Raw genomic sequence first — 26,430 nt, 5'->3', positions numbered from 1 at the left:
GGCCGGCTCCCGCGCGCCCTGCCTGGCCCAGCAGCCCGGCCTGCGGGCAGGGATGCGCCGTGTGGTCCAGCTTCCCGCCGCCCTGCGCGGCCCTGAGGCAGAAAGTTTGGGGGTCGGGAGCGACCCTCCTCCCCGCCAGTGACTGCCCAAGGACTCCTGCAGCCCGGCTTCGCCCGCCACCTGCCTCCGCTCCCCAGGTCGGAATGAACTATCCCAAGCCTCCCCCTCTTCGCCCTTCCCTCATCCTCCTTTAAAAAGATATTTTCTTAAATTCAAGAACTCGTGATCTGCCTACTCCCTTCGTCCATAATTTAAACCCCAGGTCTTTTGAGTGCAAGAGGGGGTGCGGTCTCCCTCAAGACAGCACGCTAGAAGGACAGATTCCCCTTGCCGACCCACTTACACCATGAAGAGGTGCAAATCGGACGAGCTGCAGCAACAGCAGGGCGAGGAGGATGGGGCTGGGATGGAAGATGCCGTTTGCCTTCTGCCAGGCGCGGACCTCCGGCCTGGGGAGGCCTCGGGTGCAAACTCCGCTGGCGGGCCAACTTCAGATGCTGGCGCTGCGGTGGCACCCAACCCGGGTCCCCGAAGCAAGCCTCCTGATTTAAAGGTGAGCTCAGACCGTCCCCCAGGCAAGCCCAGCCCGCCACGTAGCTTTCCCCACCCCACGCAGAAGTGTCTTAACAGAATAAAAGTGATGGAGAATCTCGCAGAGGTCAGAGAGGATGAACGACATTCCCGCTAGAACCGGAGTGGCAAGTTAGGTACTGTTTGTGCCTGTCTATCAGTTCCATTTCAGGCCTCTGTGTTCTTCATTATTCAGCCAACGGTCTAATGACTCACCCATCCGAGATTGTTTGAAGAACGTGTGTGAAATGCTATTTGCAGACAAAGGGCTGGAGAGATCCAAGATGCTAACTTAGAAAGTTCACAGTACTCTTCCTTCTGTAGGAAGGCTTGGGAAGAAGATTGCCGCACGGGATGCTAAATAGGTTACCGCTACCTTCCTATGCCAATTAGCCTTCTCCGGGTGGGATTTTTGAGCACCTCCCTGAACGAAGCTCAGTTTGTCTATCTATGAAAGGGGGCTGTAGATGTCTTGCCGTTAGGTGGAGCCAGAGGTTAAACTAGTGCTTGGAGATCCCGGTCTGCCTGCTGAACCAACCCCCAGGGTGGAGAACTGACAGGTGGCAGGGCAGAGCTTGGGCTGGTTGGGGCCTCGGTTCAAGTTGCACACATGCTGAGCCGGCAGCCAGAACCAGAATTGGAAAAGGCCGTTCACATGGAGCTGTTTATTTTCCAGCCCGAGGTCTTCTAGACAATCGGCGAGCTGTATTGAATATATCTCTATGTCAATTACTGCAGCAGCCAGGATAAATAATGTGCCTTTGCTGGAGTTACCGCCAGGACTGCCAGCTCAGGCTCCTCTGGCCAGTTCACTACTGGGCTGAGAGAGATGTCAGCTCCAGGCAGGAACTTAGATGCCTTGGGGATTGATGCCTTGGGAATTTTCTCTGGAGAGGGTGCAGGGTCTGGGATAGGGGAGCAGAAAGGACTCCCGTTATGTTAAGACCATATCGCTATGGCTGTGGGCACTGAGGAGCTCTCCAGAGAAAGCCAATGACATTCCTTCTTTGGCCTGAAGAGCTCAGAGTCAGGAAGCCAGGTGAGTGCATGTGTTCTTTTGTGGTGTGTGTGTGTGTGTTCATTTGTGTCCCTTGGGGGAAGGGAGCCCCTTACTCCTTGTGTGGTCTTGTAAAATTTTGTGGAAGTTTTGCAAATCTGACCTCTTGTTCACCAACCTATGTCTAACCATGGGCTCTGTTGAACACCTAGGCTCCCTTCACAAAGCTTATGATTTTCATCAGACCCCAAGAAGTGTCACTCCCTCCCCCAAGTGACATGTTTCTGTTTTAAGAGAGATGACAAGCACAGAGAAGTCCCTTTAATGCAGCAGAGAGAAACGGAGAGGGGGGATCTTTTGGCCTCGTTCTGCTGGCTGTGATATGGGGGCTACAGTATCCCTGTGTATGGGAAGCTGCCTGAAGGTTGGTGTTTGTACCCTCCTATATTACCTTTTTTGGTGATGCTCATTTTGGTCAGGAGCAGACAGAGCAACAGCTCTGCACTTGACTGTAATATATTAACAGCTAGACTGTCTTGAAGGAGAATTGAGAATTAAGGACCCTTCCCTCCACACACGCCCCACCTCCACACAGCCCCACAGTGTGGACCCAAACAAGGAGAACGTGGCAAGTGCAGCTCATGAAAGCGCAGGGAGGCCGGCAGAGCTCTCCTGCCTGTTTATCTCTGTCCTCTTCAGCACAACATGTTTACTGCGGGACAGACTTCTCCACAGATGTGGCGTGGGGGCCACCCCAGTTTGGCAATGTCACTTAACTTTTCAGAGGAAAGAGACAAGGGATATTGGAGTGTGGCCAAACTTGTTTTCCATTGCTGGGCAAGTTTTCCATGGCTGACAGTTCAGTGGAAAAATTTCATCATTGTCTCTAGAAGTGGGTAGAAGTTGACTTGTTCTAAATTTGATGATGGCACCAAAAGGGACATGTTTCCTTTTTAATTTGTGATACCATTTGTCCCATACTTGTGTTTAGTTGATGCTGTTCAGCGGCCCTGGCTTGCTTTTGCTTTCATTTTGAACTTGGAGACAGGAACTTTCAGTCCCTTAGCCCCACTTCTATGTTCTTATGACAGCTCTGGAGTTGTGACTGATAGAGTGTCATGGAGGAAATCATCTTGAGCAAGGAGCAAAAGCATGGAAGGTTCTGTCTAAAGCACCTCCATGGTAGGAGAGGAAGCAGACAATTCCCGTCTTTGCTAGAAGCATCTGAATGTTTGACTAGTGATGGCCAGCATTGTCGGGGGCCTCTACTGTCTCTGGTCCTTTAAGAAACATCATATTGTGTGTTGTGCATTTCTCGGTTATTTTGTGAACGGATGGGTGTGGGGGTGGACGTCCCGAGATCATAACTAGAGTCTTGAGTATGCTAGCCTGAAATCTGTGATTATGGAGTGGGTAGGACCTGTGGGGTGGAGGGGGGGAGAAAAATAGCTACGTAGTAGCAGTTTTTAAACAGTAACTATAACAGAAAAGCAACCTGCAAATGGGCCTGGCCCCACAGGAGGCTTGTGTAAACACTTCTTGAGGCTTGCCACAACTTCACATAAGCATGTATCCTCCAGGGGAGATCTCAGCAGACAGTGTGTAAGGGTAGCGTGACAGGTTAGCATGGATTCCTGTCTAGCCACCCAAGCTTATGTCTCCATTCATTTGTCCTCTTGATCCCATCCTTTACTGCTCTCCGAGTCCCTGCTTGTTGAGGAGAGATGCTGGTGACTTGCCACAGAGTCTGCTGGCTGACAGAAAGTGTAACAGAATTCTCCAGCGAGGAGACTGGCTGCAGTGTGAAGGGGTGTGGAGAGGAGCTTAGGAGAACTCTACAGACAGAGATCCTGCCCAGAATACAGCATGTAGTCGGGGCCTGGGTGAATGGTTGAGCTGAGCGTGTGGTTCTGTCCTGAGAGCTTGGTAAGCCTGAGATTGGGCAAAGGCATTACCCACATCCCACTGTTCCAATCCCACTGTTCAGTTCAGGAACAGAGCCCTTCCTGAGAGGAAAAGCCTGAGGATGCTGGCCAGGGAAAGTTTCCAGAGGTGCTCTGTCTCCTTATAGACGCCGGAATTCCCCCTGGAATTTCTGAGCAGTATCATAGTCATTCCCTGAAGAAAAGGGGGAAGTTCCATCACCCGTTGTTCCCATCTGGTTGTGAGCACTTTTCACTCCTCTATACCTTCTTCTCCCTTCCCACTGAGTGAGGACAACAGATCACGCCAAGAGAAAGCCACAGCTGAATCCTAGTGGTTCTCCTGTACAGGTGCTCGAAGGTCCTTCAGGGCTCTGTAAATGGCTCATGATCCTTTCTTGTTCATCAGTGCATTGGCAAGAGGGTATGTTTATGCAGTCAACAGATCCTGGACACTTTCAGAAGGGAAGATGTTATTATAAACAGTGAAATGGGACATGTGTCCACAGAGAGACATGAATAAAGTTTAATAAAAGCAAAAATATACAGATCATCTATTCACCACCAAAGTCAAGAAAATAACACTGGCATTCCCAAGCCTCTGTTGGTTGAAATGTGGTATCAGTTTTTAAATGAAGGAGAAAACCAGCTACTTTGGGGGTGGGGTATAAAGGCATGTGGGTTTTCTGGGACTTTAGATGATTTAGTGACTGTGGGGTACTGCTACCTGGGACTGTACTACACCCTAGAGTCCTGCTGTCATTTAGAAATGGTGTACTCAGGCTTGAAGACCCCTGCACTCTGTGGGATATGGACCCCTGAGATAGATTTCATCAGGGGAGATAGACTTGAGGGAGACCTAACCCAAGAAATGGAAACTTAGTTTCTCAGCAAGGCAACGCCAGGATGAAACACTTGCATGAAAACCCCCAGGCTTCAGTATACTTGGAACACCCTGTAATGGAATCGGAAACAAGAAGGGTGCTTGAAGAGGAGATGCTTTAGATCAGGATATCAAAGAAAGGGCAGAGCGCTAATTAACAAACGAGAGGAGAATTTCCAGCTAGGATAATAAGGTGACGAGAACCAAGTCCTCAGTACAGTCTTTGCCCTCTTCCCCGTCCCTGTCAGTGTCAGGGGCCAGAGAGCGCTGAGGAACGCTGAAGTTGCTAGTTTCGACCCATCTGTACCCGTCTATACCTCAGGACAGAGGATCCCGAGGCCCAGGACTGCCCCTACCCCTCTAGCCTGCAGCAGTATTCAGAGCAGCCCTACGTGTGGGCTCAGCAGGAACTAGGGCCGGCAGGAAAGCATGTGGCGAATGAAGCTCTCTGTTCCCCTGCCACATATTGGGTTCTAGATTCCCTCCCAGATGCCCTAGTTGCAATTCAGTTTACAGAACATGCTTCCTCTTGGTGTGTATCCAATTGCGGCTTAGCTGCCAATCCCATTAAAAATGCCTTCCTCTATAAGGAGTTGAAACATTCAATAAATTATGAATAGGGAGTTGAGGGTAAATGATACTATGGACAGGGAGAGGCTTGGTGAGTTCTCAGGGTGTGGCTGGGTGGTCTTACTGCTAACCCAGAATCACCCGTGTTTACCTCTTCCATGCGACTTGCCATCTCCCTTGGAAATCCCCACCAACTAGGATGGTGCATCTCTGGACCAAGGCCCTGGCTAAACAAGGGTCCAAACATAGGAGTCTCTCACCTGAATTAAGAAGTTAAAACAAAGCTGCTTGGGGTGGGGGAGGGAGGCAGGTTTTGGATTTGACCTCTCAAATGAATGAGGTTTCCTCATTCCAGCCAAGTTAGCTAAGTGATATTCACTGCAGGATGAGGCTGGCTGCAAGGGCACGAATCCCCAGCAAACCCTCCCTGAGCCACTTGTGGGGACAGTAAGTTCATTCTCCTGCCAAGCCAACACATTCTTGGCAAGTGACGAAGATGATAAATGGAGCCAGGGGTTCAAGCCATAGCAGGAGGGATCTGGATTTTAGACACAAGCAAAAACTGCTCAATTGAGCATTTTCAAGTTTTAGAAAAGATTAAGCCCTTGGAAAAGGTAGTTCTCTAAAGATTACATAACTTTTTAGGACAGTTTTGTAGACTTGGGACAAATAGATAAAGTGGAATAGCCATGTTTGCACTGGGGTCTCTGTCGGGTAAGAGGCGAGACAGCTATAGCGACTGCTCCTCAGTCACTCTTCTTGTCAAGGATTCGGCAAGCTGGTGGGTGAGAAGCCCTTGGAGCAGGCACTGGGAGCAGAGTTGCAAGACAGCGCATGATGAATCTCAGAATGAGTGGTGGAGATAATGAGCCTTCATGGGTTCAGAGTAGAGGGAGGCCACGGACCCTGGCATGACCAGAGAAGACTTTATGGAGTGGGCAGACAGACAGGGATGGTGACAATGGGAAGAGGCAGAGAGGGGACACATCGCAGTGACAGCTTTAATACAAGTCTGTTGTTCTCGTGTGCATAAGTTAGTTCTGTCCAGAGACCCCAGTGGATGAGGTGGCCTTTCTCGACTGACCCTCCTTAACTCCAGTCTGACTGTTCTAAGTAAGAAAGGCGCAAGAATTCAAATGGGGTCGTACTCGGCCTCAGCTGCTCCTGGGTTAAGTAAGCTCTGCTTTGCTTTGTTGTTTTGAATGTGAGCTGATCCTGGCGAAGAAGAATGAATCCAGAAACCTTCCATCGCTGTGAATGTTTCCGATAGAAACCCCGAGCAGGCTGGGAACCAGCAGCTGCTGCCTCTCCATCACTCTGTGGTCAGCAGCCGGAAGCCTGGAGCAATAGACCTTCCCTGCAGCCCCTCTGCGGCCCACCTCTGCTGCTTCTTGGGGGCAGTGGAGAGCACAATCCCCTCCGAAAATCCACAGTTTCTGTGGGTTTTCCCGGTAACTCGTTCTCTAGCGCTGGCCCTGTTTCCATAGAGACCCTATAAATAGAGGAGACGTTGGCGACCTAGGCTTATAAAGGCTCAGGGTGACCCAGGCACCCTATCTGTGATGGGGCAGAGGGAATTTCAGACCAGGTGGAGGAAGGCTAAACAGTTGCCATCTGGGGATCGTTAGTTCCGGGTTCCCCAGACCCTTTCAGCATTTCTGGGATTGAGGAGAACACAAGGACCCCCAGGTATTGGAAACTGCTTTAGGTCCTGTTTTTAGGCCAAATGGTACCCAGGACACTGCACCCTGAAGCCTTTTCCTTTTGATTTCTTGAAGCTGTCTTTGCAGAATCCGAAGCAAACTTCCTTTTGTTGGGCCCACACCCAGGGAGGAGAACAGCTGAAGCCTGCTGTTCAGAAACCACGGCATTCTCAGGAAAGAATACCATTCTTCCTGAGAGAACAGTGTCACCCAGGGAGCTTGGGTCCTCCCTCCTCTTGAAGACAGTTCCAGGAAAGGGACAGTGCAAGTCCCTCACTGCTCTCCCCAGGTGTGGCACCTCCCTGCCCATGGATATAAAGAGCTTGTGTCCATCCCTGACTCTCCGGCCTCACAGCTCTCTCTCTCTCGGACACATGGTCTTGTCTGGCCATCACAGTGGCTTTTGGCAGCTGGAGGAAAGCAAAAGTCAATGTGGAAGAGCAAGTGACATTTAGAAGCTGGAACCTGTTAGTCAGAGCAGGTGGTGCTTTCTGCTGCGTTGGTGGCGAAGTTCCCTTGAGCTGGTCGCCATGGTTTTCCTCTCTTCTGAAACTTGGGGCTGGGGATGTATATGCACTGAGGATTTTTATTCCCCCCTCATGTTAGTTATGTCAAAACCCTTAACCGTCTTCCTGACACCCACAGGTAGAAGCAGCTGGCCTGTGTGTCACCCTGCTTGCTATTCTTGCTTTTTACTCCCTCCCCACCCCACACTTTTCATGGCTTCTTTTTGTTCTTTCATATCTACTGTGGACTTTAACAGAGTCCTAGGTACTGCTGATGGAAAGATCCTTTACCTGCAGAGCACCTGGGGAGGGGAGAAATAAAGAGCTGAAGAGCTGTGGTCCGAGGCTTGCACAAGTCCTATGATGAGGCCTGAGTAGACCTCCGAACAGTTCAGTGGCCTCCGTCTAACCCTGCGGTCTCTGCCTTAGGGTCCCGGGAGGCATACAGCACCACAACTACTGTAGCCTCATGTTAGGTGTGGGCCAGTAGATTAGACTAGACGTCGGAGGCTCGTCTTTTTGGCTTGGATGAACTACCTAACTCTTCTGTGCCTCAGTTTTTTATCAGCAAAATGGAATGAGGCTGCTTTAGCCTGTCAGTTTTTAGCTCCTGGAATAAGATTAGTTTCAGGTTAGATAGCATAAGTTGAAAAGCAAGGCTCGTCAGGGTCAAGCTGATATGGCTAACAAGTAGTTGAGGTCCTCCAACCTACCCCATGCACCCCATAATCCACCAGTTCCCAGATTCTGGCTGTGTACCAGGACCTCAGCTAAAGTCTTTAAGGGGAAACTGTCTCCCTGAGTGAATAGGAAAGAGGGGCTTCTGTGTAAGAGAAGCAAGTTAGGAATGGGGTGTGGAGGAATGGCCAAGAATAGAATATTAAGTTCAGAGGATATAGTATATTTAACAAAAACAGTTGGGCAAAGACCAGGGCCAAGAGGCCCCCTCTGTGGTGCCTCATGGGAAATCTTGTGTCAGCTTGAGTCTGGGCATGTGAGGAAGATGGTGGGTAGCTCAGGTAGGTCAGGAGGCCCAGAATCATACTTACTCAGAGTTTATGGTACCTGCATGCTACTATCTCTGCCTTAGACATCTTGGTTCTCCCTAGTATATATTCAAGTGGGTTTGGGGTACTGCCTCTCTCATTGCTGAAAAGAAGGCAACTCTGGGAACACCTGGCATAGAAGACGTGTTTCTAGGGTTACCCCAAACCTCAGTTCTTGAGAAGGAATAATTTCTCTCTCTGTGGGTGCAAGTGTGCAGTTGTTGCTTTTGTGGGTGTCTGGGGAAACAGTGAGATTATGCAGGAGAGAACATACCTCCAGAGCTCAAAACTCAGCTCGCAGTGAGTTGTGAGGATGGGCATGTGTAGCTGGTGAAGTGGCAGGCATCCGGGGTTGACTGGGGGACTCAGATGAGGCTCCTTCCCTTCTGAGCAAGTGCAGGCCTTGTAGTCACAAGGGAGTGTGGGTGCAGCTAGCAATGACAGTGGTGGTGCACAGCTTTGAGTGGGCAGCCACTCAAAAGCTGGAGACTTGTGCTTTCCTGGTTTCTTCATGGTCTAACCTTTGCTCTGTTTGTTTCTAGAAGAAAATAAGGAAGAAATTAGTGTGTGTAAATGGTGTAAATGGTTTTTTTTTTTGTTTTGTTTTGTTTTTTTGGGTTTTTTTTTGGACTGCCTAAATTGTTTTCTAATGACAGAGGTTGCTGTGTGAGGTTATAGGATGTTGGCACGGAGAAAGCCCTGCTGTGGCTCCTGAGCCCCAGGTGACTTGGCTCTGTTTCTCTCTTAGAGGTCAAAGTGAAGAGTTCCCCTTGTCTTCTAAGTCCCACCCATCCTCCCACAGCTCTGGAGCTCTACAGAGGACACGGCCCGCACAGAGATAAGCCATCTCCTCATGAGAAAGCTGCAGCCCGTGCACCAGACATTCATCCTGGGCAGTGCTGGGGAGGAAAGCAGCTGGAGTCTCTCTGGGCACTGCTGCAGGAGGGCGGCACCAGGCTCCAGGGCTCCAGCTTGGTTCTAGTCTGAGGGGGAATGAATCCCCTCATCTGGACAGCTGTTTCTGCTGTAGATACTCTGGGCTCAGAAAAGTAACGTTCATTTCATTGTCCGTTATGCCAGAACTTCACTGGCTGCTAACAGCACACCATTGTAGTAGAGTCTTGTAGACAGAGGTAGGTTTTATGGACTGTTTTCTTGGATGTGTTGGTCCTCCATCATCAGCTATCATCTCATGGTTACAGGATGGCTACTACATCCCCAGATACTATTTTCACATTCCAGATGGGAGAACTAGAAAAGACTAGTGCCTTTATTGAGAAAGCAAAGGTGTTTCAGAAACCATAGCTACAAGCAAATGTGCTGAAGCTGGAAGTTCTAGCAAGGTACATTAACACTTTGTAGTTTGGTTGGCGAGAAAGGGGGAAAGGTGCTGGACACACAATTAGCATAGCCTGCTTCAGTGGTATAACCTGATTATGTGGTCCTGCTTTTCCCAAGGGATCTCACATTGAGACCTCTTTGGGAAGGGATGTTTGGTGGTCTCGATGCCCCAGTGCAGCCTGAAGGACAGTCTACCATGGAAGAAGGGAGGTGATGGGTCTGGGGAGACCAGTTGAGAAGAATGCAGCCCCAGGAATGCCTGTGTACTACTTGTGTGCTTGCTACTAAGCCCCAGGCTCCAGTCTGAGAACAGCTTGTCTAGAGATCTGAACTTACTTTAGTATCCGAAGGGTAGATGCCCTTGTAAGCATGGCAGGCCAGCCCTAGGGACCCCAGCATTGGGAAGCCTGTACTAGCTGCTCTGGTCTCCTAAGAAAAGACCCTTCTTCACCTCCGCCTGACAAGGCGTGCAGGAACTCTCCATTGACCAGGGCTTTTTATCTCTCCTCCTTAAGAAAATCCAGCAGCTCTCAGAGGGCTCCATGTTTGGCCACGGCCTGAAGCACCTGTTTCACAGCCGCCGCAGGTCACGGGAGAGGGAGCACCAAGCATCTCAGGAGGCCCAGCAACAGCAGCAACAGCAGGGCCTATCGGATCAGGACTCCCCAGATGAGAAGGAGCGCTCCCCGGAGATGCACCGCGTCTCCTATGCTGTGTCCCTGCACGACCTGCCTGCGCGACCCACGGCTTTCAACCGGGTGTTACAACAGATCCGGTCCAGGCCCTCCATCAAGCGGGGCACCAGCCTGCACAGCAGTGGGGGGAGCAGTAGCCGTCGTGCCAAGAGCAGCTCCCTGGAGCCACAGCGTGGCAGTCCTCACCTGCTTCGTAAGACCCCCCAGGACAGCAGCCTGGCCGCCATCCTGCACCAGCACCAGGGCCGACCCCGTTCCTCCTCTACCACCGACACAGCCTTGCTCCTGGCTGATGGAAGCAATGCGTACCTCTTGGCTGAGGAGGCTGAAGGCATGGGGGACAAGGTAAGTCCCAGTAGGAGGGCCGGGAGAGAATCTCTGAAGTCAGGCTGATGGCCTGCTTGGCACTGCTTACACCTGCTATACCCCATTATCTCTCCTTGCTGAGAAGTCAGGACATGACCAATTCAAACACAAGGGGCTAATTTTTGTTTGTTGAGGGGATTGTTTTTCAAAAATGGTCATTTGCTTAGATTGTTTGATAGTAATTTTGGTTTGTTTTCCTTAAAGATGCTTTGAAGAGACAGGAGTCTGGTTATCCCTCTTATTAGCAGCATTAACTGGCCACTCAATCTCCTTGCTCCTCTGCATCACCGATTGAAACTGGGATGCGAGGAATGAATGAGTTAGCATAGGCAGCTTCCTGAACTGGAAGCTGGTACAGTTTCTTCACTGTGATTATTACCAACCAGAAAAGAAGGGAGGAATCCATGAAGTGTTATTTGGCCCTTCATGAATGTAATCCAACTCATTTGTTTATTCGTTTAACAAGTATTTAGCGAGTCCTCATTGGCTGTTACAGGAGTGAACAAACCAGCATTGCTGTTCTCATGCCGCCCAGCATCTAGAAACACCAGAGAATGGGTGGGAAGGCCCTCATGACTGCTTTGGGGATTTGGAAAGAGAGTAGTCAGGGTGGAGAGGAACTGGCCGAGACTTTCTGGAGGAAACTATTGAACTAAATCTCGAAGGAGGGAGGGAAGGTTGGTATGCAGCAAAGCAAGAGAGCTGGTGGCAGGTGCTTCTGCTTTTGGAGACTTGGGGAAGCAGAGGCCAGAGTACAGGGGTTGTGCTGTGTCCTGTCTGGGAGTCAAGTGAAGCGAAGGGAGGCTGGGAAGTGAGTGCAGAGCGCAATAGGACAGCAGGCAGTAGATTAGGAAGTGGGAGAGAAAAGGAGCCAAGGAAACCATCTTTGAAGTTATTGCAACAGCTGCAACCACAAAGATGTCAAAGAGGAAATCAGAAGATTCTGGAGAGTAGGAAGAGGCTATGGAAGTGAAGGAGAAGGAGAGGAACCTCTGACTTCTGACTTAGCTTAGTGGCACTCTCTCTGGCTAAGTCAGGGAAGAAGGAGCAGGGTCCAGGAAAGGGGTTGTCCTGCTGCACGTACATTGGGAGCTGCCCAGGTAGAGACGGCCCACTGGCTGGCGAGTGAAAACAGCATGGAGGTTGAAGTCACTGGTGTAGGTGAGACAGATTCTCAGAGGGGCATTTCAAGTGAAGAGAAACCTCAGGTCAGATCGCACTGGCATTGAAGGGACAGGCAGCCAGCTCTGACCTGCTATTTTTCCCACATTGGTTTCTTCCCTCCTTGCCTCCTTTTTCTGCCTCGACAGCATCTCTCTTCAGGTTTGCTCCCACACACACCTGGGTGCCCTTCCAAGGCTCTGGGGCTGTTACTCATTTTCCTCTAGTGGTCTCTCTCTCCATCAGCAGAGGAAAAGTCAGAGCTGAAGACTTGATTGACGGGAGGCATGTCAAAAGGTCAAAGATGGCAGAGAGCTTGGGATTAGAGGGCTAGCATGATGTCTTGGCCTGCAGAAAAAGAGGTGAGGAAAGATGATGAGGTGGAAAAAGGAGATTCAGAGCTGAGGGAGTTAAAGAGCCAGTGCACAGAGAAAGCCTAAAGAGGGGGTGGAGCTAGAGATGACATTGTGGTACATAGCTATAATCCTAACACTTTGGAGCTGAGGCAGGAGGATTATGAGTTCAAGATTAACCCAAGTTATATAGTGAGACTCTCAATAAAACAAGGACTAGGGATATAGTTCAGTGATTGAGTGTGTTAGCACGTACAAGGCCCTAGGTTTGATCCTTGAAAGAAGAAAAAAAGGCTGGGCAGTGGTGGTACATGCTTTTAAATCCCAGCACTTGGGAGGCAGAGACAGGCAGGGTTGTTTGTGTGTGTGTGTGTGTGTGTGTGTGTGTGTGTGTATGAATTTGAGGCCAGCCTAGGCTATAGAGCAAGTTCTAGAACAGTCAGGGCTACATAGAGAAACCCTATCTTGAAAAAAAAAAAAACAAAAGAAAGAGGAGATGGAGAGAAAGAAGAAGAGGAGGAGGAGAAAGGAGAAGGAGGAGAAGAAACAGAAAAGGATTTATTATCTTGGGAAATGGGAATTAAGACTCAGACAAGGAAGGAATGGAGAGAGACTTAATTTGATATGTCAAGATCTGAGAGGTTAGGTAGTCCACTTGGTAGAGGGGAAGCTAAGAACATGGGCTTAGCTTGGGAAATGGTGGCAGAGGTCAGAGAGACATAAAGGCGACCTGATGTGTGGAGGGCAGAGGGAGGAAAATTGTTAGGCAAGGACCTCAACAATGAGGGCAGGTCAGCCTGCAAGAGTTTGAGGAAAAAGGTGGTCCTCCTTCTAGAGCACAGGAGCTATGGGAGAAAGGGCTGCCTTGGGAAGAGGAGCTGTGGGGCCAGCCTGCTGATGGACAAGTCCCTGCCTATGGAAGATGGATAGGCACAGTGGGAAAAGGGAGAGTAGGAGAATGGTGGGTGGTGTGGAGCTCTGTGTGGGAGGACAAGGGCAAGTGGGTTCTCCAGCATCAAGGTTCCAAGGACTCTGCTGTAAAGTTGTTCCTGCTATAGGTTGTCACTAGCCCAGAGTCAGCTCCCTACACAAGATCCAAAGCTTCCTAACATTGACTGTGATGTCTGAGCATTTTGACTTTTGGAAACATTTGGAAGTTAATCACTCAGCCATTCTGCCCACCTAGCACTGGGTGGACACTGGCTTAGATCTGGCTGGATGCTCTTCCAGTGTGGACATCTTTTTGTGAATTCATTAAAATGGTCCCCTAAGCCAGGTGAGCCAGATTATAAGAGACATGTTAAAACCCCAGAGCTCAGTCCTGTAGCACAGTTGTGGTAGATCCTGGGTTTCCTAACCCCAAGCCCGTTGCTCCCCCCACCACGCCAGGCTATCCTGCATGTGTAGCTGGCACTGGTAGTCAGTGATGGAGCTCTGACCCAAGGTTTTGCTTTGGCAGAATGATCACACCCAGAGGTAACTTTTCAACAGTTTCTGGCCATGAGCTGTTGAGCCATTTCATATATTCTACATGTAACATGGGTTCTACGTGTCTTCAAGAAAAAGGGCTTTCCACAGATGGTTCTGGACCACCTGTCTGCAGCAGAGCCTCAGCTGGCAGCCATAAGTCAGCAGACCTCCCCTCCCCTCTCGAGTGCTTTCACTTGCACCTTCCTGCTTTCCCCTTTATTTGACAACATTTATTGAGCATCTACTAAGTGCTGGGTCCTAGTCTAGGCACTGAGGATAATTCAGTGAATGAAAGAACAGTTCCTGCAGCAACACATCCCCCATCCTAGTGGGCGGAGATAACCACCAAATGACTGTGCAATGTATTTGGTAGTAAGAATGCTGAGAAGCGAAATAGAAGCAGAACAGGAAGGCAGAGGATGTGGGTGGGCATGCTATTTTGATAGGTTGGTCAGAAAAGCCTCTCTGACAACGTGATCGGTGAATTGTGTGGATATGGAGTGGAGACAGCAAAGTAGAGAACTCAGAATCAGATCAGGGACAGGCTGGATGGGGGATGGGGAGGAACGGGGAGCACTGCAGACTGCATGGGGGGCAGTATGCCAGGAAAAGGATTTTTAGGTTCTTTTTTTTTCTTTTTCTTCAAGTGATAGGGAAGGTTGCTAGAGAACTCGATACAAGATTACTGGTGCTACCCTGTAAGAACGGACAGGTTAAGCCAGGAGTATGGTAGAACGCTGACACTCCAGAGGAGCTGATGGTTGGAGCGGGGTGGTTAGAGAAAGGATGCTGGCTGAACTCTTGATTTGCTTCAGACGTTAAGGCCAAGGGTTTCTGATGGATTGGAATGGGGCATGACGGGACAGAAGTCAAAGATGGCTCATGGTTTGGGGCCTAGCTGCAGGACAAAAGAAATTTCTGTGAGCTGAACAGCAGCAAGATGGCAAATTGAACAGCTATTCCTTTGCCGGGGGGTGGGGGGAGGAGCAAGCAGAGCTAAGTTTTGGCTGTGTTAAGTCTGAGGAGGCTATTAAACACCCCTGTAGAAATGCCAAATAAGCAGTAGGCTGTACAAGTCTGGAGTCCTGGGGAGAGATCCAACCTGGAGGCATAAATTTGGGAGGTGTCAGCATATAGATAGCATTTAAAACGATGGGACTGCATTTGCGAGCCTGGCTTCGGCTGGGAGAATTGTGCAGTGAGGGGAGGACTGGGTGCACTTGGCTGACAGGGTGTGGCCTCGTGAACCCGAGAGCTGGGGGCACCCAGCAGCTGCCACCAGGTTGTTCAGCCCTTCATGAGAAAGTTCTGTATGTACAGCAACAGCCGGGCCCACCTCTCATGGGTGAGTGAGTATGTTTAAAAATTTTAGTTGCAATAGCCTGTCACACGAGGGGCTTGATTTTGGATGGAGGGGTGATCATTGAGACCTCCAGTTAATTGTGGTGCCCCCAGAGTTCTCTAGCTGCCTGGGAAAGACAGGGAATAGGTGGGCAGTAGGCACCTTCAGAAACCGGTGATGATTGCTGCTTGGGAGTGCAGGGAGCTGGAGTCTTCTGGGTAGGTGTGCCAGCTGGGCAGCTTTCTGGGGGCCTTTTTGCCCTACTGTTTATCTTGACACCGTGTCTGGAGAATGTGTGGAAGGAGAGAGTTTCTTCCTGATGTGTGTGGAAGGCCAAACCCAGAGCCTTGGGTGACCTCACTGGGGGACAGCTGGGGAAATGGTTGGTTGTTATTAGTTGTCATGTAGGTGCTGGGAATTGAACCAGGGTCCTCTGGAAGAGCAGTCGGTGCTCCTAACTGCGGAGCCATCTCTCCAGCCCCATCGTTCCTATTCTTTTGTTTTGTTTTTTTAAGATTTAACTTTTGCTTAATTAATTAATTTTAGGCAGGGTCTCACTGTGTAGCCTTGGCTGGCCTGGAACTTACTATGTAAACCAAGTTAGCCTTGAGCTCTTAGAAATCTACCTGCTTCATCCTGGAGTTAAAGGTGTGTGCCTGGCTTCTTCTTTGGAACTTTCAGCTTTGCTACTGTTTACCTGGTCCACCTTTATAACAGACAGTGCAGTTGGCAGAGCAGATGTCATTCTTTCCACTCCGTAAGTGAAGGCTGAGTCCTCCAGAAAGGGAGGGACTGCAGGCTCAGGCCGTCCAGCTAGGTCCTGGCAAAGAGGCATTGTTTCTTCCTAAGGTATAGACTGTCCGGACCTGGAGCTGTCCCTCTAGAAATAGGTGTGGCCCTGGGGGTCTTGAGGGGAGAGAAGTGCCTCCCTGTCCTTGGAAGATGGATCTTCTAGCCACCTTAAAGTCCCATCATCTGACTCTCCAGCCCCAGAGGCCATTGGCTGGTATGAGAAGCGTGTGGTTCCACTCTCTTGCTCCTGGTATGAATAGGAAGTATTCTTCTCTCTAGTAAACACAGCCCACATGCTCTCTTGCAGGCTCCCTGGCTATTACTAGCATCTATTTTTAATTCATAAGCCTCCCCCACTCCCCACACCCCTCACCATTGTTTGCAACTCACCAGCTGGCTCTCAGACCAGGGCACCCTGGTAGGGCTTGAGTTACCAAAACATCCCGGAGGCAGCTAGGGCTCCTAAGGAGCCCTGCCGAGACTTACACGGCCCCCACCCAGAGAAAGCAGGGGGCTTGAAGGAGCAGGAAGTGGCAGAGACAGGTGGGGGCTCACATAACAGCAATTCAGTCCTGATAGTGGGACCTGGACTATCATTTGTCCCAAACCCAGCTATCTAAGCTCTGCCTTTAGTTATTTCCCTATTAAAAACAAACACTATTCCCCCTGGGCCCCACCCTTCTGTTTTCCATTCTGTGACTCTGAGAAAGGTCACTGTAGCACTCGGTCTTACAACGTCAAGTAGGGGAAACCATTTGTCAACGTACGGGGGTATCACAAGTGAGCACACAGTGAGGGTAACATTGTGCGTGACCCCGATTTCTGGGAATGGGCCCTGGGGCATGGACAGGGAGCCACTAGCAGGGTTAGGCCACTTGGCTCCTCAGAAAGAAGAGGAGACATGTTTCCTGCCCCCTCCCTATCTCTCTTTCATTTCCTTTTCTTTCTTTTCAAAAGCAGGTCCTAGAAAATGTGGGGTCAGAAGCTTCCCATCCCTTTGGTTTTTTTCTTCATGTCTGTTTGGGCATCCCTCAGAACCTCTTCATACCCCTACCCAGCCTTGCGCATCCTGGACCAGTGTAAGGCATGCCATACTAGAGGCTGACTAGGAGAGAATGACACAGGAGCCAGTTGTGTGACTAATTTCTGACCTTGGCCTGGTCCTGTCTTCCTTTCTGTCCTGTGTGATCAAGGAGCCATGAAGGCCAGGGTCTGTGCAGCCTTGAGAGAATCTTATGACCAATAAACTCTTTTCTGCTGCCCCTGGGGTAGGTTGGGGTGAGGGAGCAGGTTCTCCATAGTCATAAGGAGTAAGGAGGTGAGATTCTGTCCTGCCTGGTCAGGTCACTCTAACTTGGAGGTGTTATCTCTAGTGCCAGACGGTGGAGGGAGAAGCGGTGGGGTGCAGCTCATCTCCCAGCCCAGGGCAGATTGAGGACATCCTGTGCACTTTCTACCAGATTTATCCAACAGCAAAATTTCCCTACCCCATGTAAATAAGTTCCCTGTTTACTTCCAGGATGGTGAGGGAGGGGGCCCATCCTTAGCCCCACCTCTTGCCAAGAAGACTGAAGTTTTGGCAGACACCCAGGGGCCCTGGTTTATTTATTTCTAGCAGTCTGCTGCCTCAGGGGTGGGCGGGGCTGCCTGCTGAGAGAGGTTTCCAAACAGGTCCCCTAGGCATTGGGGGCCCAGAGACTACTCACCCATGAGGCCCCTGATGTCCTAGGCCTGGCTACACAGGGGCTGTGGTGACTCTGCTCTAGGATCACACCAGTTCAGTTTATTCACACAGTGACAACCCCTTCCCATATAGTACTGCCACCTCCCAGTGGTACAGCCACTCACACGGTCACCCAGGTGTCTGAGGAGAACAGCTACCACCCGCGTGCCCTACTCTCCTCTGTCCCCTCTCCTATTTCCCACTTTTCCTCTCTGTATGGAAGGTTCTTGCCTTCCATACAGAGCCAAAGGCCACTGTCCCACTCCTTGGAGGACCCTTTGAGACTGTGTAGGGCTTTCAGGCACTCGCCAAGCCAAGGCTAGCCCACTCTGCTTTGCTTTGAATCATTCCTTCCTTGCTCAGTAAACCCGGAGTCCCCTGCTGCTTCCGTATACCCTGTTGTGCCTACTTTACTGTGATTGTATCCCTCATGCTCAGGCAAAGCCCTCCACCTTGTTACGGTTTAGACATGAGAATGGCCAAAGAATGAAGACTACACTTGACTCCAGAGGTCATAAGAGCCCCAGCCCCTTCTCTTTCAGAACCAAAGCTGGGGTCACTTGCCCCAGTACCCTTCCTTTGCCTTTGCCCTACCCCCACGGGCATCCTTTCTGTGTGGAAATACTCTGCCCTCCTGATTAACTGGATTCTGGAGTATACAATTGCCTGGGATACGGTGTGTGGGTTAGACAACTGTTACCTAACCCCTTGTTGCTAAGCTCAAGCCAGAGCCTTGTGGGAGATGAGCTCTTTGTCTACAGCCCATGGGGCTGAGATGATGCCAGTCTAGACACAGGTAGGACACTGCAGCCAAGGCTCCATTCTCTACCTCTCTCAGCCTCGGCTCCTTCGGCCATGCTGTGCACTGCCCAAGAAGGTGTACTCAGGGTTTGGGTGTCAGCCCCAGTCAGGGACGGTAACAGTCAGCAGGAAGTAGAACTCTGCCATCGGGCTCCAGACTATGTGGAGCCAGCACTGGGATGTGGGCATGGGCCATGGGAGTTGGCACACATCTCCCAGCTACCTAGCACACTCTTCCCTGCATTCGCCACATCCATGAGATGAGAAACATGACCCTGGTCCCTCGGCGCCAGGTGAGGCAATGGAAATACAGTACCCTTAACCTGATCCCTGCATCTGTGTCTTGTTCTAGATGCAGTTCGTACTTTCTGTCTTTATTTCCTGCGGGGCAGAGGGCTCTGGAATAAAAACAGAAGTTCAGAATACATGCCATTGCAGCCCTCTGCGGATCCTCAGAGAATCAGGGGCTTTCCTGAGCTAGGGTGCTGAGGTTATGGTAATGCCTTCCCCACCTCTCCTTTTCCTCCAGGGACAGGTGCCAGGGTGTCACAAACAGGTCATCAGGCAGATCTTACTGGCCCTTGACCCTTGAATACTTTAGAGGTCCTCTCTGACCTCCCTGCAAGCCTGGTTTCCAGTGTATACCTTCCCTCTTCCTTACAGCTCTCCTGATACCCCTACCCTCATCCCAGAGCTGGCTTGCTATCCGTAGCTCATGAATAATTCAGCATGTTCAGCAAAAGCTAAATCAGATCCATAGCGATACTGTGATCAAGAGGTCCCCTCGGGGTGGCTGGAAAGGCGAACCCTGCCCTGGAAAGACAGGGGCCCTGTAATATTAACGTCATTATATAAGGTTTCATCGCCTCCTGAGACGGCAACTTCAAACCCAAATGTTTCTGGGGCCCCGTTCCTGCCTACTTATTTCTTGGGGACTCAGTGGCCTTGTAGGCATGCTTCTAGGACGTGCTGGTGCCAACAGTCCGTCAAACAGCATGCCATAGTTTGCAGAATGCTTTTGTGCATATTTCTTGTTTAATCATATCAGCTCCAGTGGTAAGCTCAGAGCCCTGGAGTCAGCGGGAGCCTCCAGAAATTGTGTTTCAGTAATGTTCTCAATTATTTGTGGCAAATGGGGTTGGATAGAGGGTACTTTGTGTCCTAAAAATTGTGCAGAAAGGAGATGCCTTTTCCTCTGGGTCACTTTTTTCAGGACCTGTTCCCCATAAGCCCTCCTCTGGGGAGCAGAGGACAGCAAAGGAATGAATTTGTTTGGCCTAATCATGAGCCAGATATATGGCTGTTTCCACTGACCAGGTTCCCAGGAATTACAAGGTCCCCCACCCCCACCCCAGAGTATCTGAGACATTAGATCATCCAAGGCCCGGGGTAGAGGAGACGCCTCCTCCCTCCATGAAAGCAGCTGAAAGGTCTCATGGCGTTTACACGCCAATGCTGTGCTGTGGCCTCCTGCTCCATAGACCTTCTGTTTGCTTCTGCAGCTCCTAGGGCTGTATCTGTCTGTGTGCGCCCAGAGTACACACCTGCCTTGATCACCGCAGTTCCTGGTGAACAATACCAACCATTCTCTTGTATCCCCAGGGGAAAGCAGTTCCTAATGGTGACTTGGTTAGGTTTGAAAGTAAGGGTGGGACAATGACCTCCCTGGCCCTTGTTTTCAGGGGAGGCATGGTGAACATCAGGGCAGCTGTTAGCCTCCCAAGAAGGAGCCCTTGCTGGGGCTTTGCTCGCCACACACCATATGCAGCCCAGGATATTTTAAGGCCTTACCTTGCCTTCTAAGATACTAAATTTAGTTGCTTCTCACCATTGTACTCAGGCTTCCCACTCTGTAGGATGTGTGGACTCTGCTGACTGAGTTCTTAATTTTATTTGTGTTTTGTGGTACTAGGGAAGCAAACCCAGGGCTTCTTGCATGCTAAGCAAGTACTCTACCACTGAGCTATACCCAACCCTATTTTTATTGTATTTTTTAAGAGAAAAAAAGTAAATAGTATGACTTTCTGCAGGAGGGAGAGGACGATAATATAAATAAGGCAGAGGAAAATAAGGAAGTAAGGGCTTGATATCAAATTAAATGACGAGGAAGTATGGTGTGTAAGAAGAAGCCAAATGAGGAAGAAGCCAGGGTGAAAGAGAGCTGAACCTTGCCAGGCGTGGAGAGCAGTGTGACTTCAGGCCCTGGCTCCACCAGCTCCCTGCTCAAGGACAATGTGGGTCTGTCTATTGCCCTCAGACTTAACTCTGTGTGGAGAAGATGAGTCCAGACACCCCCAGCTGTAGCTCAGCTGCTGGGCTTGTAAACCAGTGCTAACCACCTGCCTGCCGTGGGGCTGTCTCTTCCTCAGCCATACCATAGAGGAAGTGACCAAGAGGGATGACCGAGACTTACAGGAAGTACACGCAGTGGCAGTCACCCAACAGCACATTTTCTTTGCAAAAGGAAAGTTGCTTGGTGGTTTGTGTCCTTTCGGGGGCGTTACTTGAATTACTTGTGGTGGCTCCCCCTGTTTTTTCCCCTCTCAACTTCCCTTCAGATGACAGCTACTTTTCTGTCCCAGGCTAAGTCTTCAAGGTACCGTTTAGAATACTGTGATGTGTGCATGGGTTTACACATTCACATGTGGTGATGGGGGCTCAGTTCTAGCAACCTGTTTCAGTGAGGCCAGCAGTGTGTCAGCCTCTGTGGACACAGCTGCATAGCTTCCGAGGCTCAGCTTACATTCTCTTCCCATGCCCCGCTTGGCTTTTTGGCCTCATCCTGCAGACCCCTCGGTGGGTACACCTGACTCCTTTGTGGCTAGGAAGAAGTATGGCTAGTACCTGTCCAGGCTACATAGCTTGTGGGTAGCAGGGTAAGAATCTCTACCAGCCATTCTGACTCCCAAGCACTGCCAGGCTACTGGCAAGTTTATTCAGCATCCCTGGAGCCCATTCTGTACATATCTTCCTCCCAGACATATTCACCTTCAACCCTTACCCGTTCAATCCCTCCCCTTGTAACTGTGAATACTTTCAACCAAAGTTTTAGAGCAACTATGGAACCAAGCTTGAAACCCAAGGTCATAAATGTTCCCTGCGGTTCCTCTTGGCAGATTCAGGGTCTCTGCTCATGGATAAGGACAAGGACAACATCACAGAGGAAAGTGCTCTCTGCCTGCTGGCTTGCCAGGCGACACTGCCCTGATCACCATGTGTTCCTTTTCTCTTAGAGACTGCTGGTTTGTCCCTTGACCCCTTCCTGCCCTCTTCCTGTCTGACATTGTGATGAGTTGTTCCAGGAGTGGAGCTGAAATGTCCCATTAGGGGGCAGTTTTCCCCATGGCCATCTTAATGCAATGTGGCTAGCAAAAAACTGTTTCTGCTGTTCTTAGCTTTCTGGATCAGAAAGTTGTCATTCAGAGACAACTCCACAATTTAAAAAAAAAAATGTGTGTGTGTGTGTGTGTGTGTGTGTGTGTGTGTGTGTGTGTGTGTGTGTGTGCGTGCGTGCGTACGTACGTGGGAAGAAAACCCCAATCTTAGCCTGCTCTTAACCTCTGTCTCCTGTGGCCACTGCCCCCTCTTCCTCCTTTTTTTTTTTTTTGTTTGTTGTTGTTGTTGATATGGAAAAGGTTATGGGCCAGTGAGATGGTTCAGGGGGTGAAGTGAAGGTTCCTGTTGCCAAGCTTGATGACCTGAGTTATAGAAGGAGAGAGTGAGCACTCAATGCCAGCAAGATCTGCTCCGCCCTCCACATGTGTGCTGTGGCACGTGTACCCCCCCCCACACATACCCTACACACAAAGACAGATAAACACATAAAGTGTAACTTGAAAAGGAAAAAGGAAAGGGAAGTTCAGAAAGAGACAGACAAGGGGGCGCCTCAGAGGGCATAGGATTTTCCCGGGCAATCATGGGAAGTGTAAGACCTTAAGGCCAGAAGGCGTGCTGTGCTGGTGTATATACTGGGCCCACTACACTCTCCCAGTTAAGCAGACCCCAGGTGGTCCAGTCTAGACCCCTGCACCTCTGCTCACGTGGTCTGGACCCACCGGTACATCTGTCATCACTCATATACTGTCCTCATTGTCCATACTCTGGCGGACGAGGGCTCCCTCCCGATGATGCAGACTGAAAGTAAACTCGGCTCTTTACAAGTAAGAGCATGGTGGGAAATACCAAGCAGTTATAGACTTGGTGTTGTTCGTTGAAGTTGTGAAATTCGATGTGAACCACTGAAGTGGTTTGGCCAATAAATATGTACATATATATGTATGTAACAATTTTGGGAGCCGGGCGGTGGTGGCGCACGCCTTTAATCCCAGCACTCGGGAGGCAGAGACAGGAGGATCTCTGTGAGTTCGAGACCAGCCTGGTCTACAGAGCTAGTTCCAGGATAGGCTCCAAAGCCACAGAGAAACCCTGTCTCGAAAAAACCAAAAAAAAAATTTTTTTTGAAAGGAGGGTTATATGGGAGGGTTTGGAGAAAGGAAAAGGAAAAGAAAAACTATATAATTATATTATAATCTTGAAAAATAAAGAAATTTTAAGAGCCTTAGCTTGGGGGTTGGAGAGGTTAAGAGCACTTTGTTCTTCCAATGAACCTGAGCTCGGTTCCCAGCACCCACATCAGGTAGCTCTCAACCCCCTGTAGCTCCCCCTTCAGGGAATTCAGTGCCTCTGGCCTCCACAGGCACCTGCTTTCACACCCACATACCCACACACACACACACATAATTTAAATTTAAAAATCTTAACTTGGTGAAGCCCAAAAGGAGGGGACAGGGAAGGGATATCTCAAGGGTAAGAATCTCAAGCCAGACTTGTTGCTACCTAGGATGGACCTGCTGCAGAGAACTTCCATTACAGCCCAGTGAGATAGTCAGCTGCCGTTACACTGTTAGTGTCAAAGGAGACCAGCCTCGTGTTGGCCACAGGAAGAGGCCCAGATAACCATAAGGGTTACTCCTTTCCTTCCTATAGTTTAATATGGACAGCAAGACTTTATATTAATGACTGTTATGCAAAAGGAACAGTACTTTGTCAAAATACTGTATAAACAGAGAGGTCGTTTATGAAAGTAGGAACTGCCTAGAGTTTTCCCTGATCCTATAGACCAGAGATGGCCCCAGTCATGGGAGACCCATGTAATATGTCTAGCCAGCCTCCTCAGAAACCCCTAAGTCATCAGCTGACACATGTTTGTACAGTTTCCAGGACCCCTGGGTGGGGGATTCCTGGTCTCGGTGATTTTGGCTGCAAACCTTGGCACTGGCTCCTAGAGATAGCACGGGGCCCTTCTTATCTCTTGGAACCTTCTTGAACTTGGGACTGCCCCATGAGCATGATCCACATTGACCGTCGGTATTTAAGCCCTGTGTGCTTCTGGGGGCTCACATGAGTGCCGAGTCGCGGAATGGACATTCTGCCTTGGGGAGCTTGCTGGTAGAGAGATTGGTGGACCCAGGACTGGCTTCTCCATCTCCTTCCTCACCACTTGCTGTTCTCGACGGTGGCCCTCTGGCCCCCTCTGCTGACCGACAGGATTTCCTACTGGAACTGCACAGATGAAGTCCAAGGAAAAAGGGACTGCTGTGAGTTTGTGTCTTTGTTGTACCCTGGGTGGTTCCTGCCTGGGCAGTGCTGGGGGACAGGACGTTGGGGGAAGCTGAAGCTGGGAGGGAGGCACAGAGGTGTCCAGAGCAGAGTGGCTTCATGGGACACAGTCTCAGGACAGAGGGGTTCCCTTATTAAGGCTGCTGATGTCTCCAGGCCATTATTGGGGATTCTGGGTTAGAAGTGACCGAGCTTTAAGCCACGGAACAGGAAGAGAGGAGGAGAACTCCTGAGCGAGACCCCTTCTGGAAGACATACTTCCATTATGAGCTGAAACTGGGCGTTGGTGCAGCTGAGCAGGGCTGTGGGAGGGTTTCTGATCACCGGGGAGATTCTTAGATGCGGAAATGGGAGGAACTGGTCAGTGTCTGTCTGGTGGGCGAACAGTTATTTGCCCTATATTTTCCTGTGACTTCCCACCTCCTGCATGCAGCTCGGCCAGTCACACTAGGACATCCTCCTACACACTGGGCTGGGGAGAGGTCCTCCCGCTGGATAGACCTCCATGTTTCCTGCCAGATGGGAAAGAGCGCCCTGGGGGAGGAGGAAATCTAGAGCAATCCACCCCTAATCCCTGGCTAGGCCTCTCTCAGACTGGAGATGGCGGCCGCAGAGCCTGGGAGTTCGGGCACACCTGCTCTCAGGCCCCGATTCCCAACAGCCAGCCCAGTGCTGCCCAGGGACTGGGAGCCTGGGAGCCTGACACTGCCCTCAGACAGCTGGGCCCTTAAAGCTCCTGGCATCTCTTCGCCAGCACAGCCTTGGGAAACGGTATCCGCACAGGTGAGGCTCTGGGTCAGGGAAGGAAAGACTTTTCACGTGGGACATGGAGAGGGGTTGTAAAATGAAGGAGAGCCGTTTCTAGAGCTCGTCGGGTAGCAAGCGCCCCAGAACCAACCTCTCTCCTGCCCAGTTACAGAGAACTCTAGATACAGGAGAGCTGGCATGCCGTTAAATACAAGGGTGCTTCTAGTCATGGTGGCTCTGCATTCAGAAGCGGTGACAGGGAGAAGGAAATGGAGAGGTTCTGGGAGCATTGACCCCCATGGACCAAAGAGAGTTTAGGACCGTAGTGCTCGGCTACCGGAGAATCAGAGGATGGAAAATAAAAGACTCTAAAATGACAGACCAGCTCCAGCATCTCAACCAAGAGTCTGTGCTCTGCAGAGAAGGAAGGAGAGCAGTGGGCGTTTATGTGGACAAAGGAGCTTTGTCCTCGGGAGGGCCAGGACTGGAGGAAGGATGGAGTTACAGGAGCAGCACTAACAGAAAGGGTCACAGCCCAGGTGGAGCTGAGACCAGGCCCTCCATCAGCTCTGCAGAGTTATCCCTTAGGCGCAGGGTGGGCTTGTGGGCTGCAGAAGGCCAGGTGATGAGACGCAGCTGGCTACACTTCTGCCTTGAGATGGATGGGTGCTGCATGGAGAAGGGGTGTGTCTCCTCATCTGTGCACAGTCTGCCCTCAGCCATCCCCTTGTAGAAGGGAGAAGTGGGAGGGGGCGTGCTTTACCTCCTCGTGTGGCTGGAGACTTGCTGTGGGACTGTTTCCACCTCCCTCTCACATAGACAAAGCTCTTTGTGTGCCCTGTTGAGTAGCTGAGCGTCTGACCTCCTGACCCCTCGAGACAGGACTCTAAGGCCTCCAGAGTATTTCCCCCACATCTTCCCATTGCCCACCTGGGAGTGAGTGCTTGGGTCAGTAAGGTGACCCATCTAAAGCTGGATTAAACATTTCTATGCACCCCATATGTTCCCACTGGGAAGAGAGAACCACCAGCCAAATAAGGTGGTATCTGCTGTATTGGAAGAGGAACAGCCCTGACTTCAGGACCTGGGGCTGGGTGGGATAGTCTTCCCTCTGCCCTGGCCGTAACGTCAGGTGCCTTCTCTCAGTTTGACCTTTGAGGCTGGAGGATTTTAGCTGGCCACATGCTTTCCTCTCCATCCTGAGCTGGATTTATCTTCTTTCCCCCTGGGACTTAAGTTTTATTAAGGAAATCAGTGTTCTCCATCCCAAGAGAGTTTATAGAATAAGAGTCTCTCTGGGACAGCAGGGAGCTGGTCCAAGCACCTCTGCTGAATCACTGCCGAGTCACTAGTCCTGACTGCCTTGCCCCACCCCCAGCCTGCACATCCACTGCGCTCTGACACGGTGGAAGCCAGGACCCGGCCTTCAGGAGCAACTCTTCTATGTGTGGCCAGGCACATAGATGGATCAGAGTGAACACGGGGCCTAAAGGGGGGATTAGGAGACCGAAAGATCTGTTTATTTGCTTCTTTTGTCTTCATCGTCATCCTCTCCCCCCCCAAGAGTAGCCTTACTATTGTCTTTCCAACTGGACATGCCAGCCCACTGTGGGTACCCTGGGCTGCCTGCCCCAAGGTAAGAGGAGATTATGAGTCTACTTGGGAACACAGGCAGGAAGCATAGACTCCTCACAAGCAATGGTTATTTCTTTCTTTCATTTTTTTTTTTTTGTGTTCCTCTTTGCCTGAAGATGTATTTATTT

The 26,430-nt window shown here is 50.5% G+C and overlaps 1 protein-coding gene across 3 annotated transcripts in view; it reads left to right on the top strand.

Annotated features, from left to right (window-relative positions):
* The first annotated feature begins 6 nt into the window (after nt 1-6).
* The window catches only part of Tmcc2 (transmembrane and coiled-coil domain family 2), a 39,058-nt gene continuing 12,634 nt past the window's right edge, over nt 7-26,430 (top strand). The window contains exons 1-2 of one of the 3 annotated variants that reach the window (XM_005348340.2): nt 7-613; nt 10,114-10,638. In XM_005348340.2, coding sequence (XP_005348397.1) covers nt 407-613; nt 10,114-10,638 — 732 coding nt within the window. In that variant the 5' untranslated portion in view covers nt 7-406. Of the gene's footprint in view, nt 614-1,192; nt 1,670-10,113; nt 10,639-24,505; nt 24,704-26,430 lie in introns of those variants that run through there. The other 2 variants (XM_013346775.2, XM_026779668.1) reach the window with 2 other exon arrangements.

Source organism: Microtus ochrogaster, chromosome 6 (assembly GCF_000317375.1).
Source record: "Microtus ochrogaster isolate Prairie Vole_2 chromosome 6, MicOch1.0, whole genome shotgun sequence".
NCBI classification, from domain to species: domain Eukaryota; kingdom Metazoa; phylum Chordata; class Mammalia; order Rodentia; family Cricetidae; genus Microtus; species Microtus ochrogaster.
Note: the sequence above shows the minus strand (reverse complement) of the source record. Positions and strands in the feature narration are given on the sequence as shown.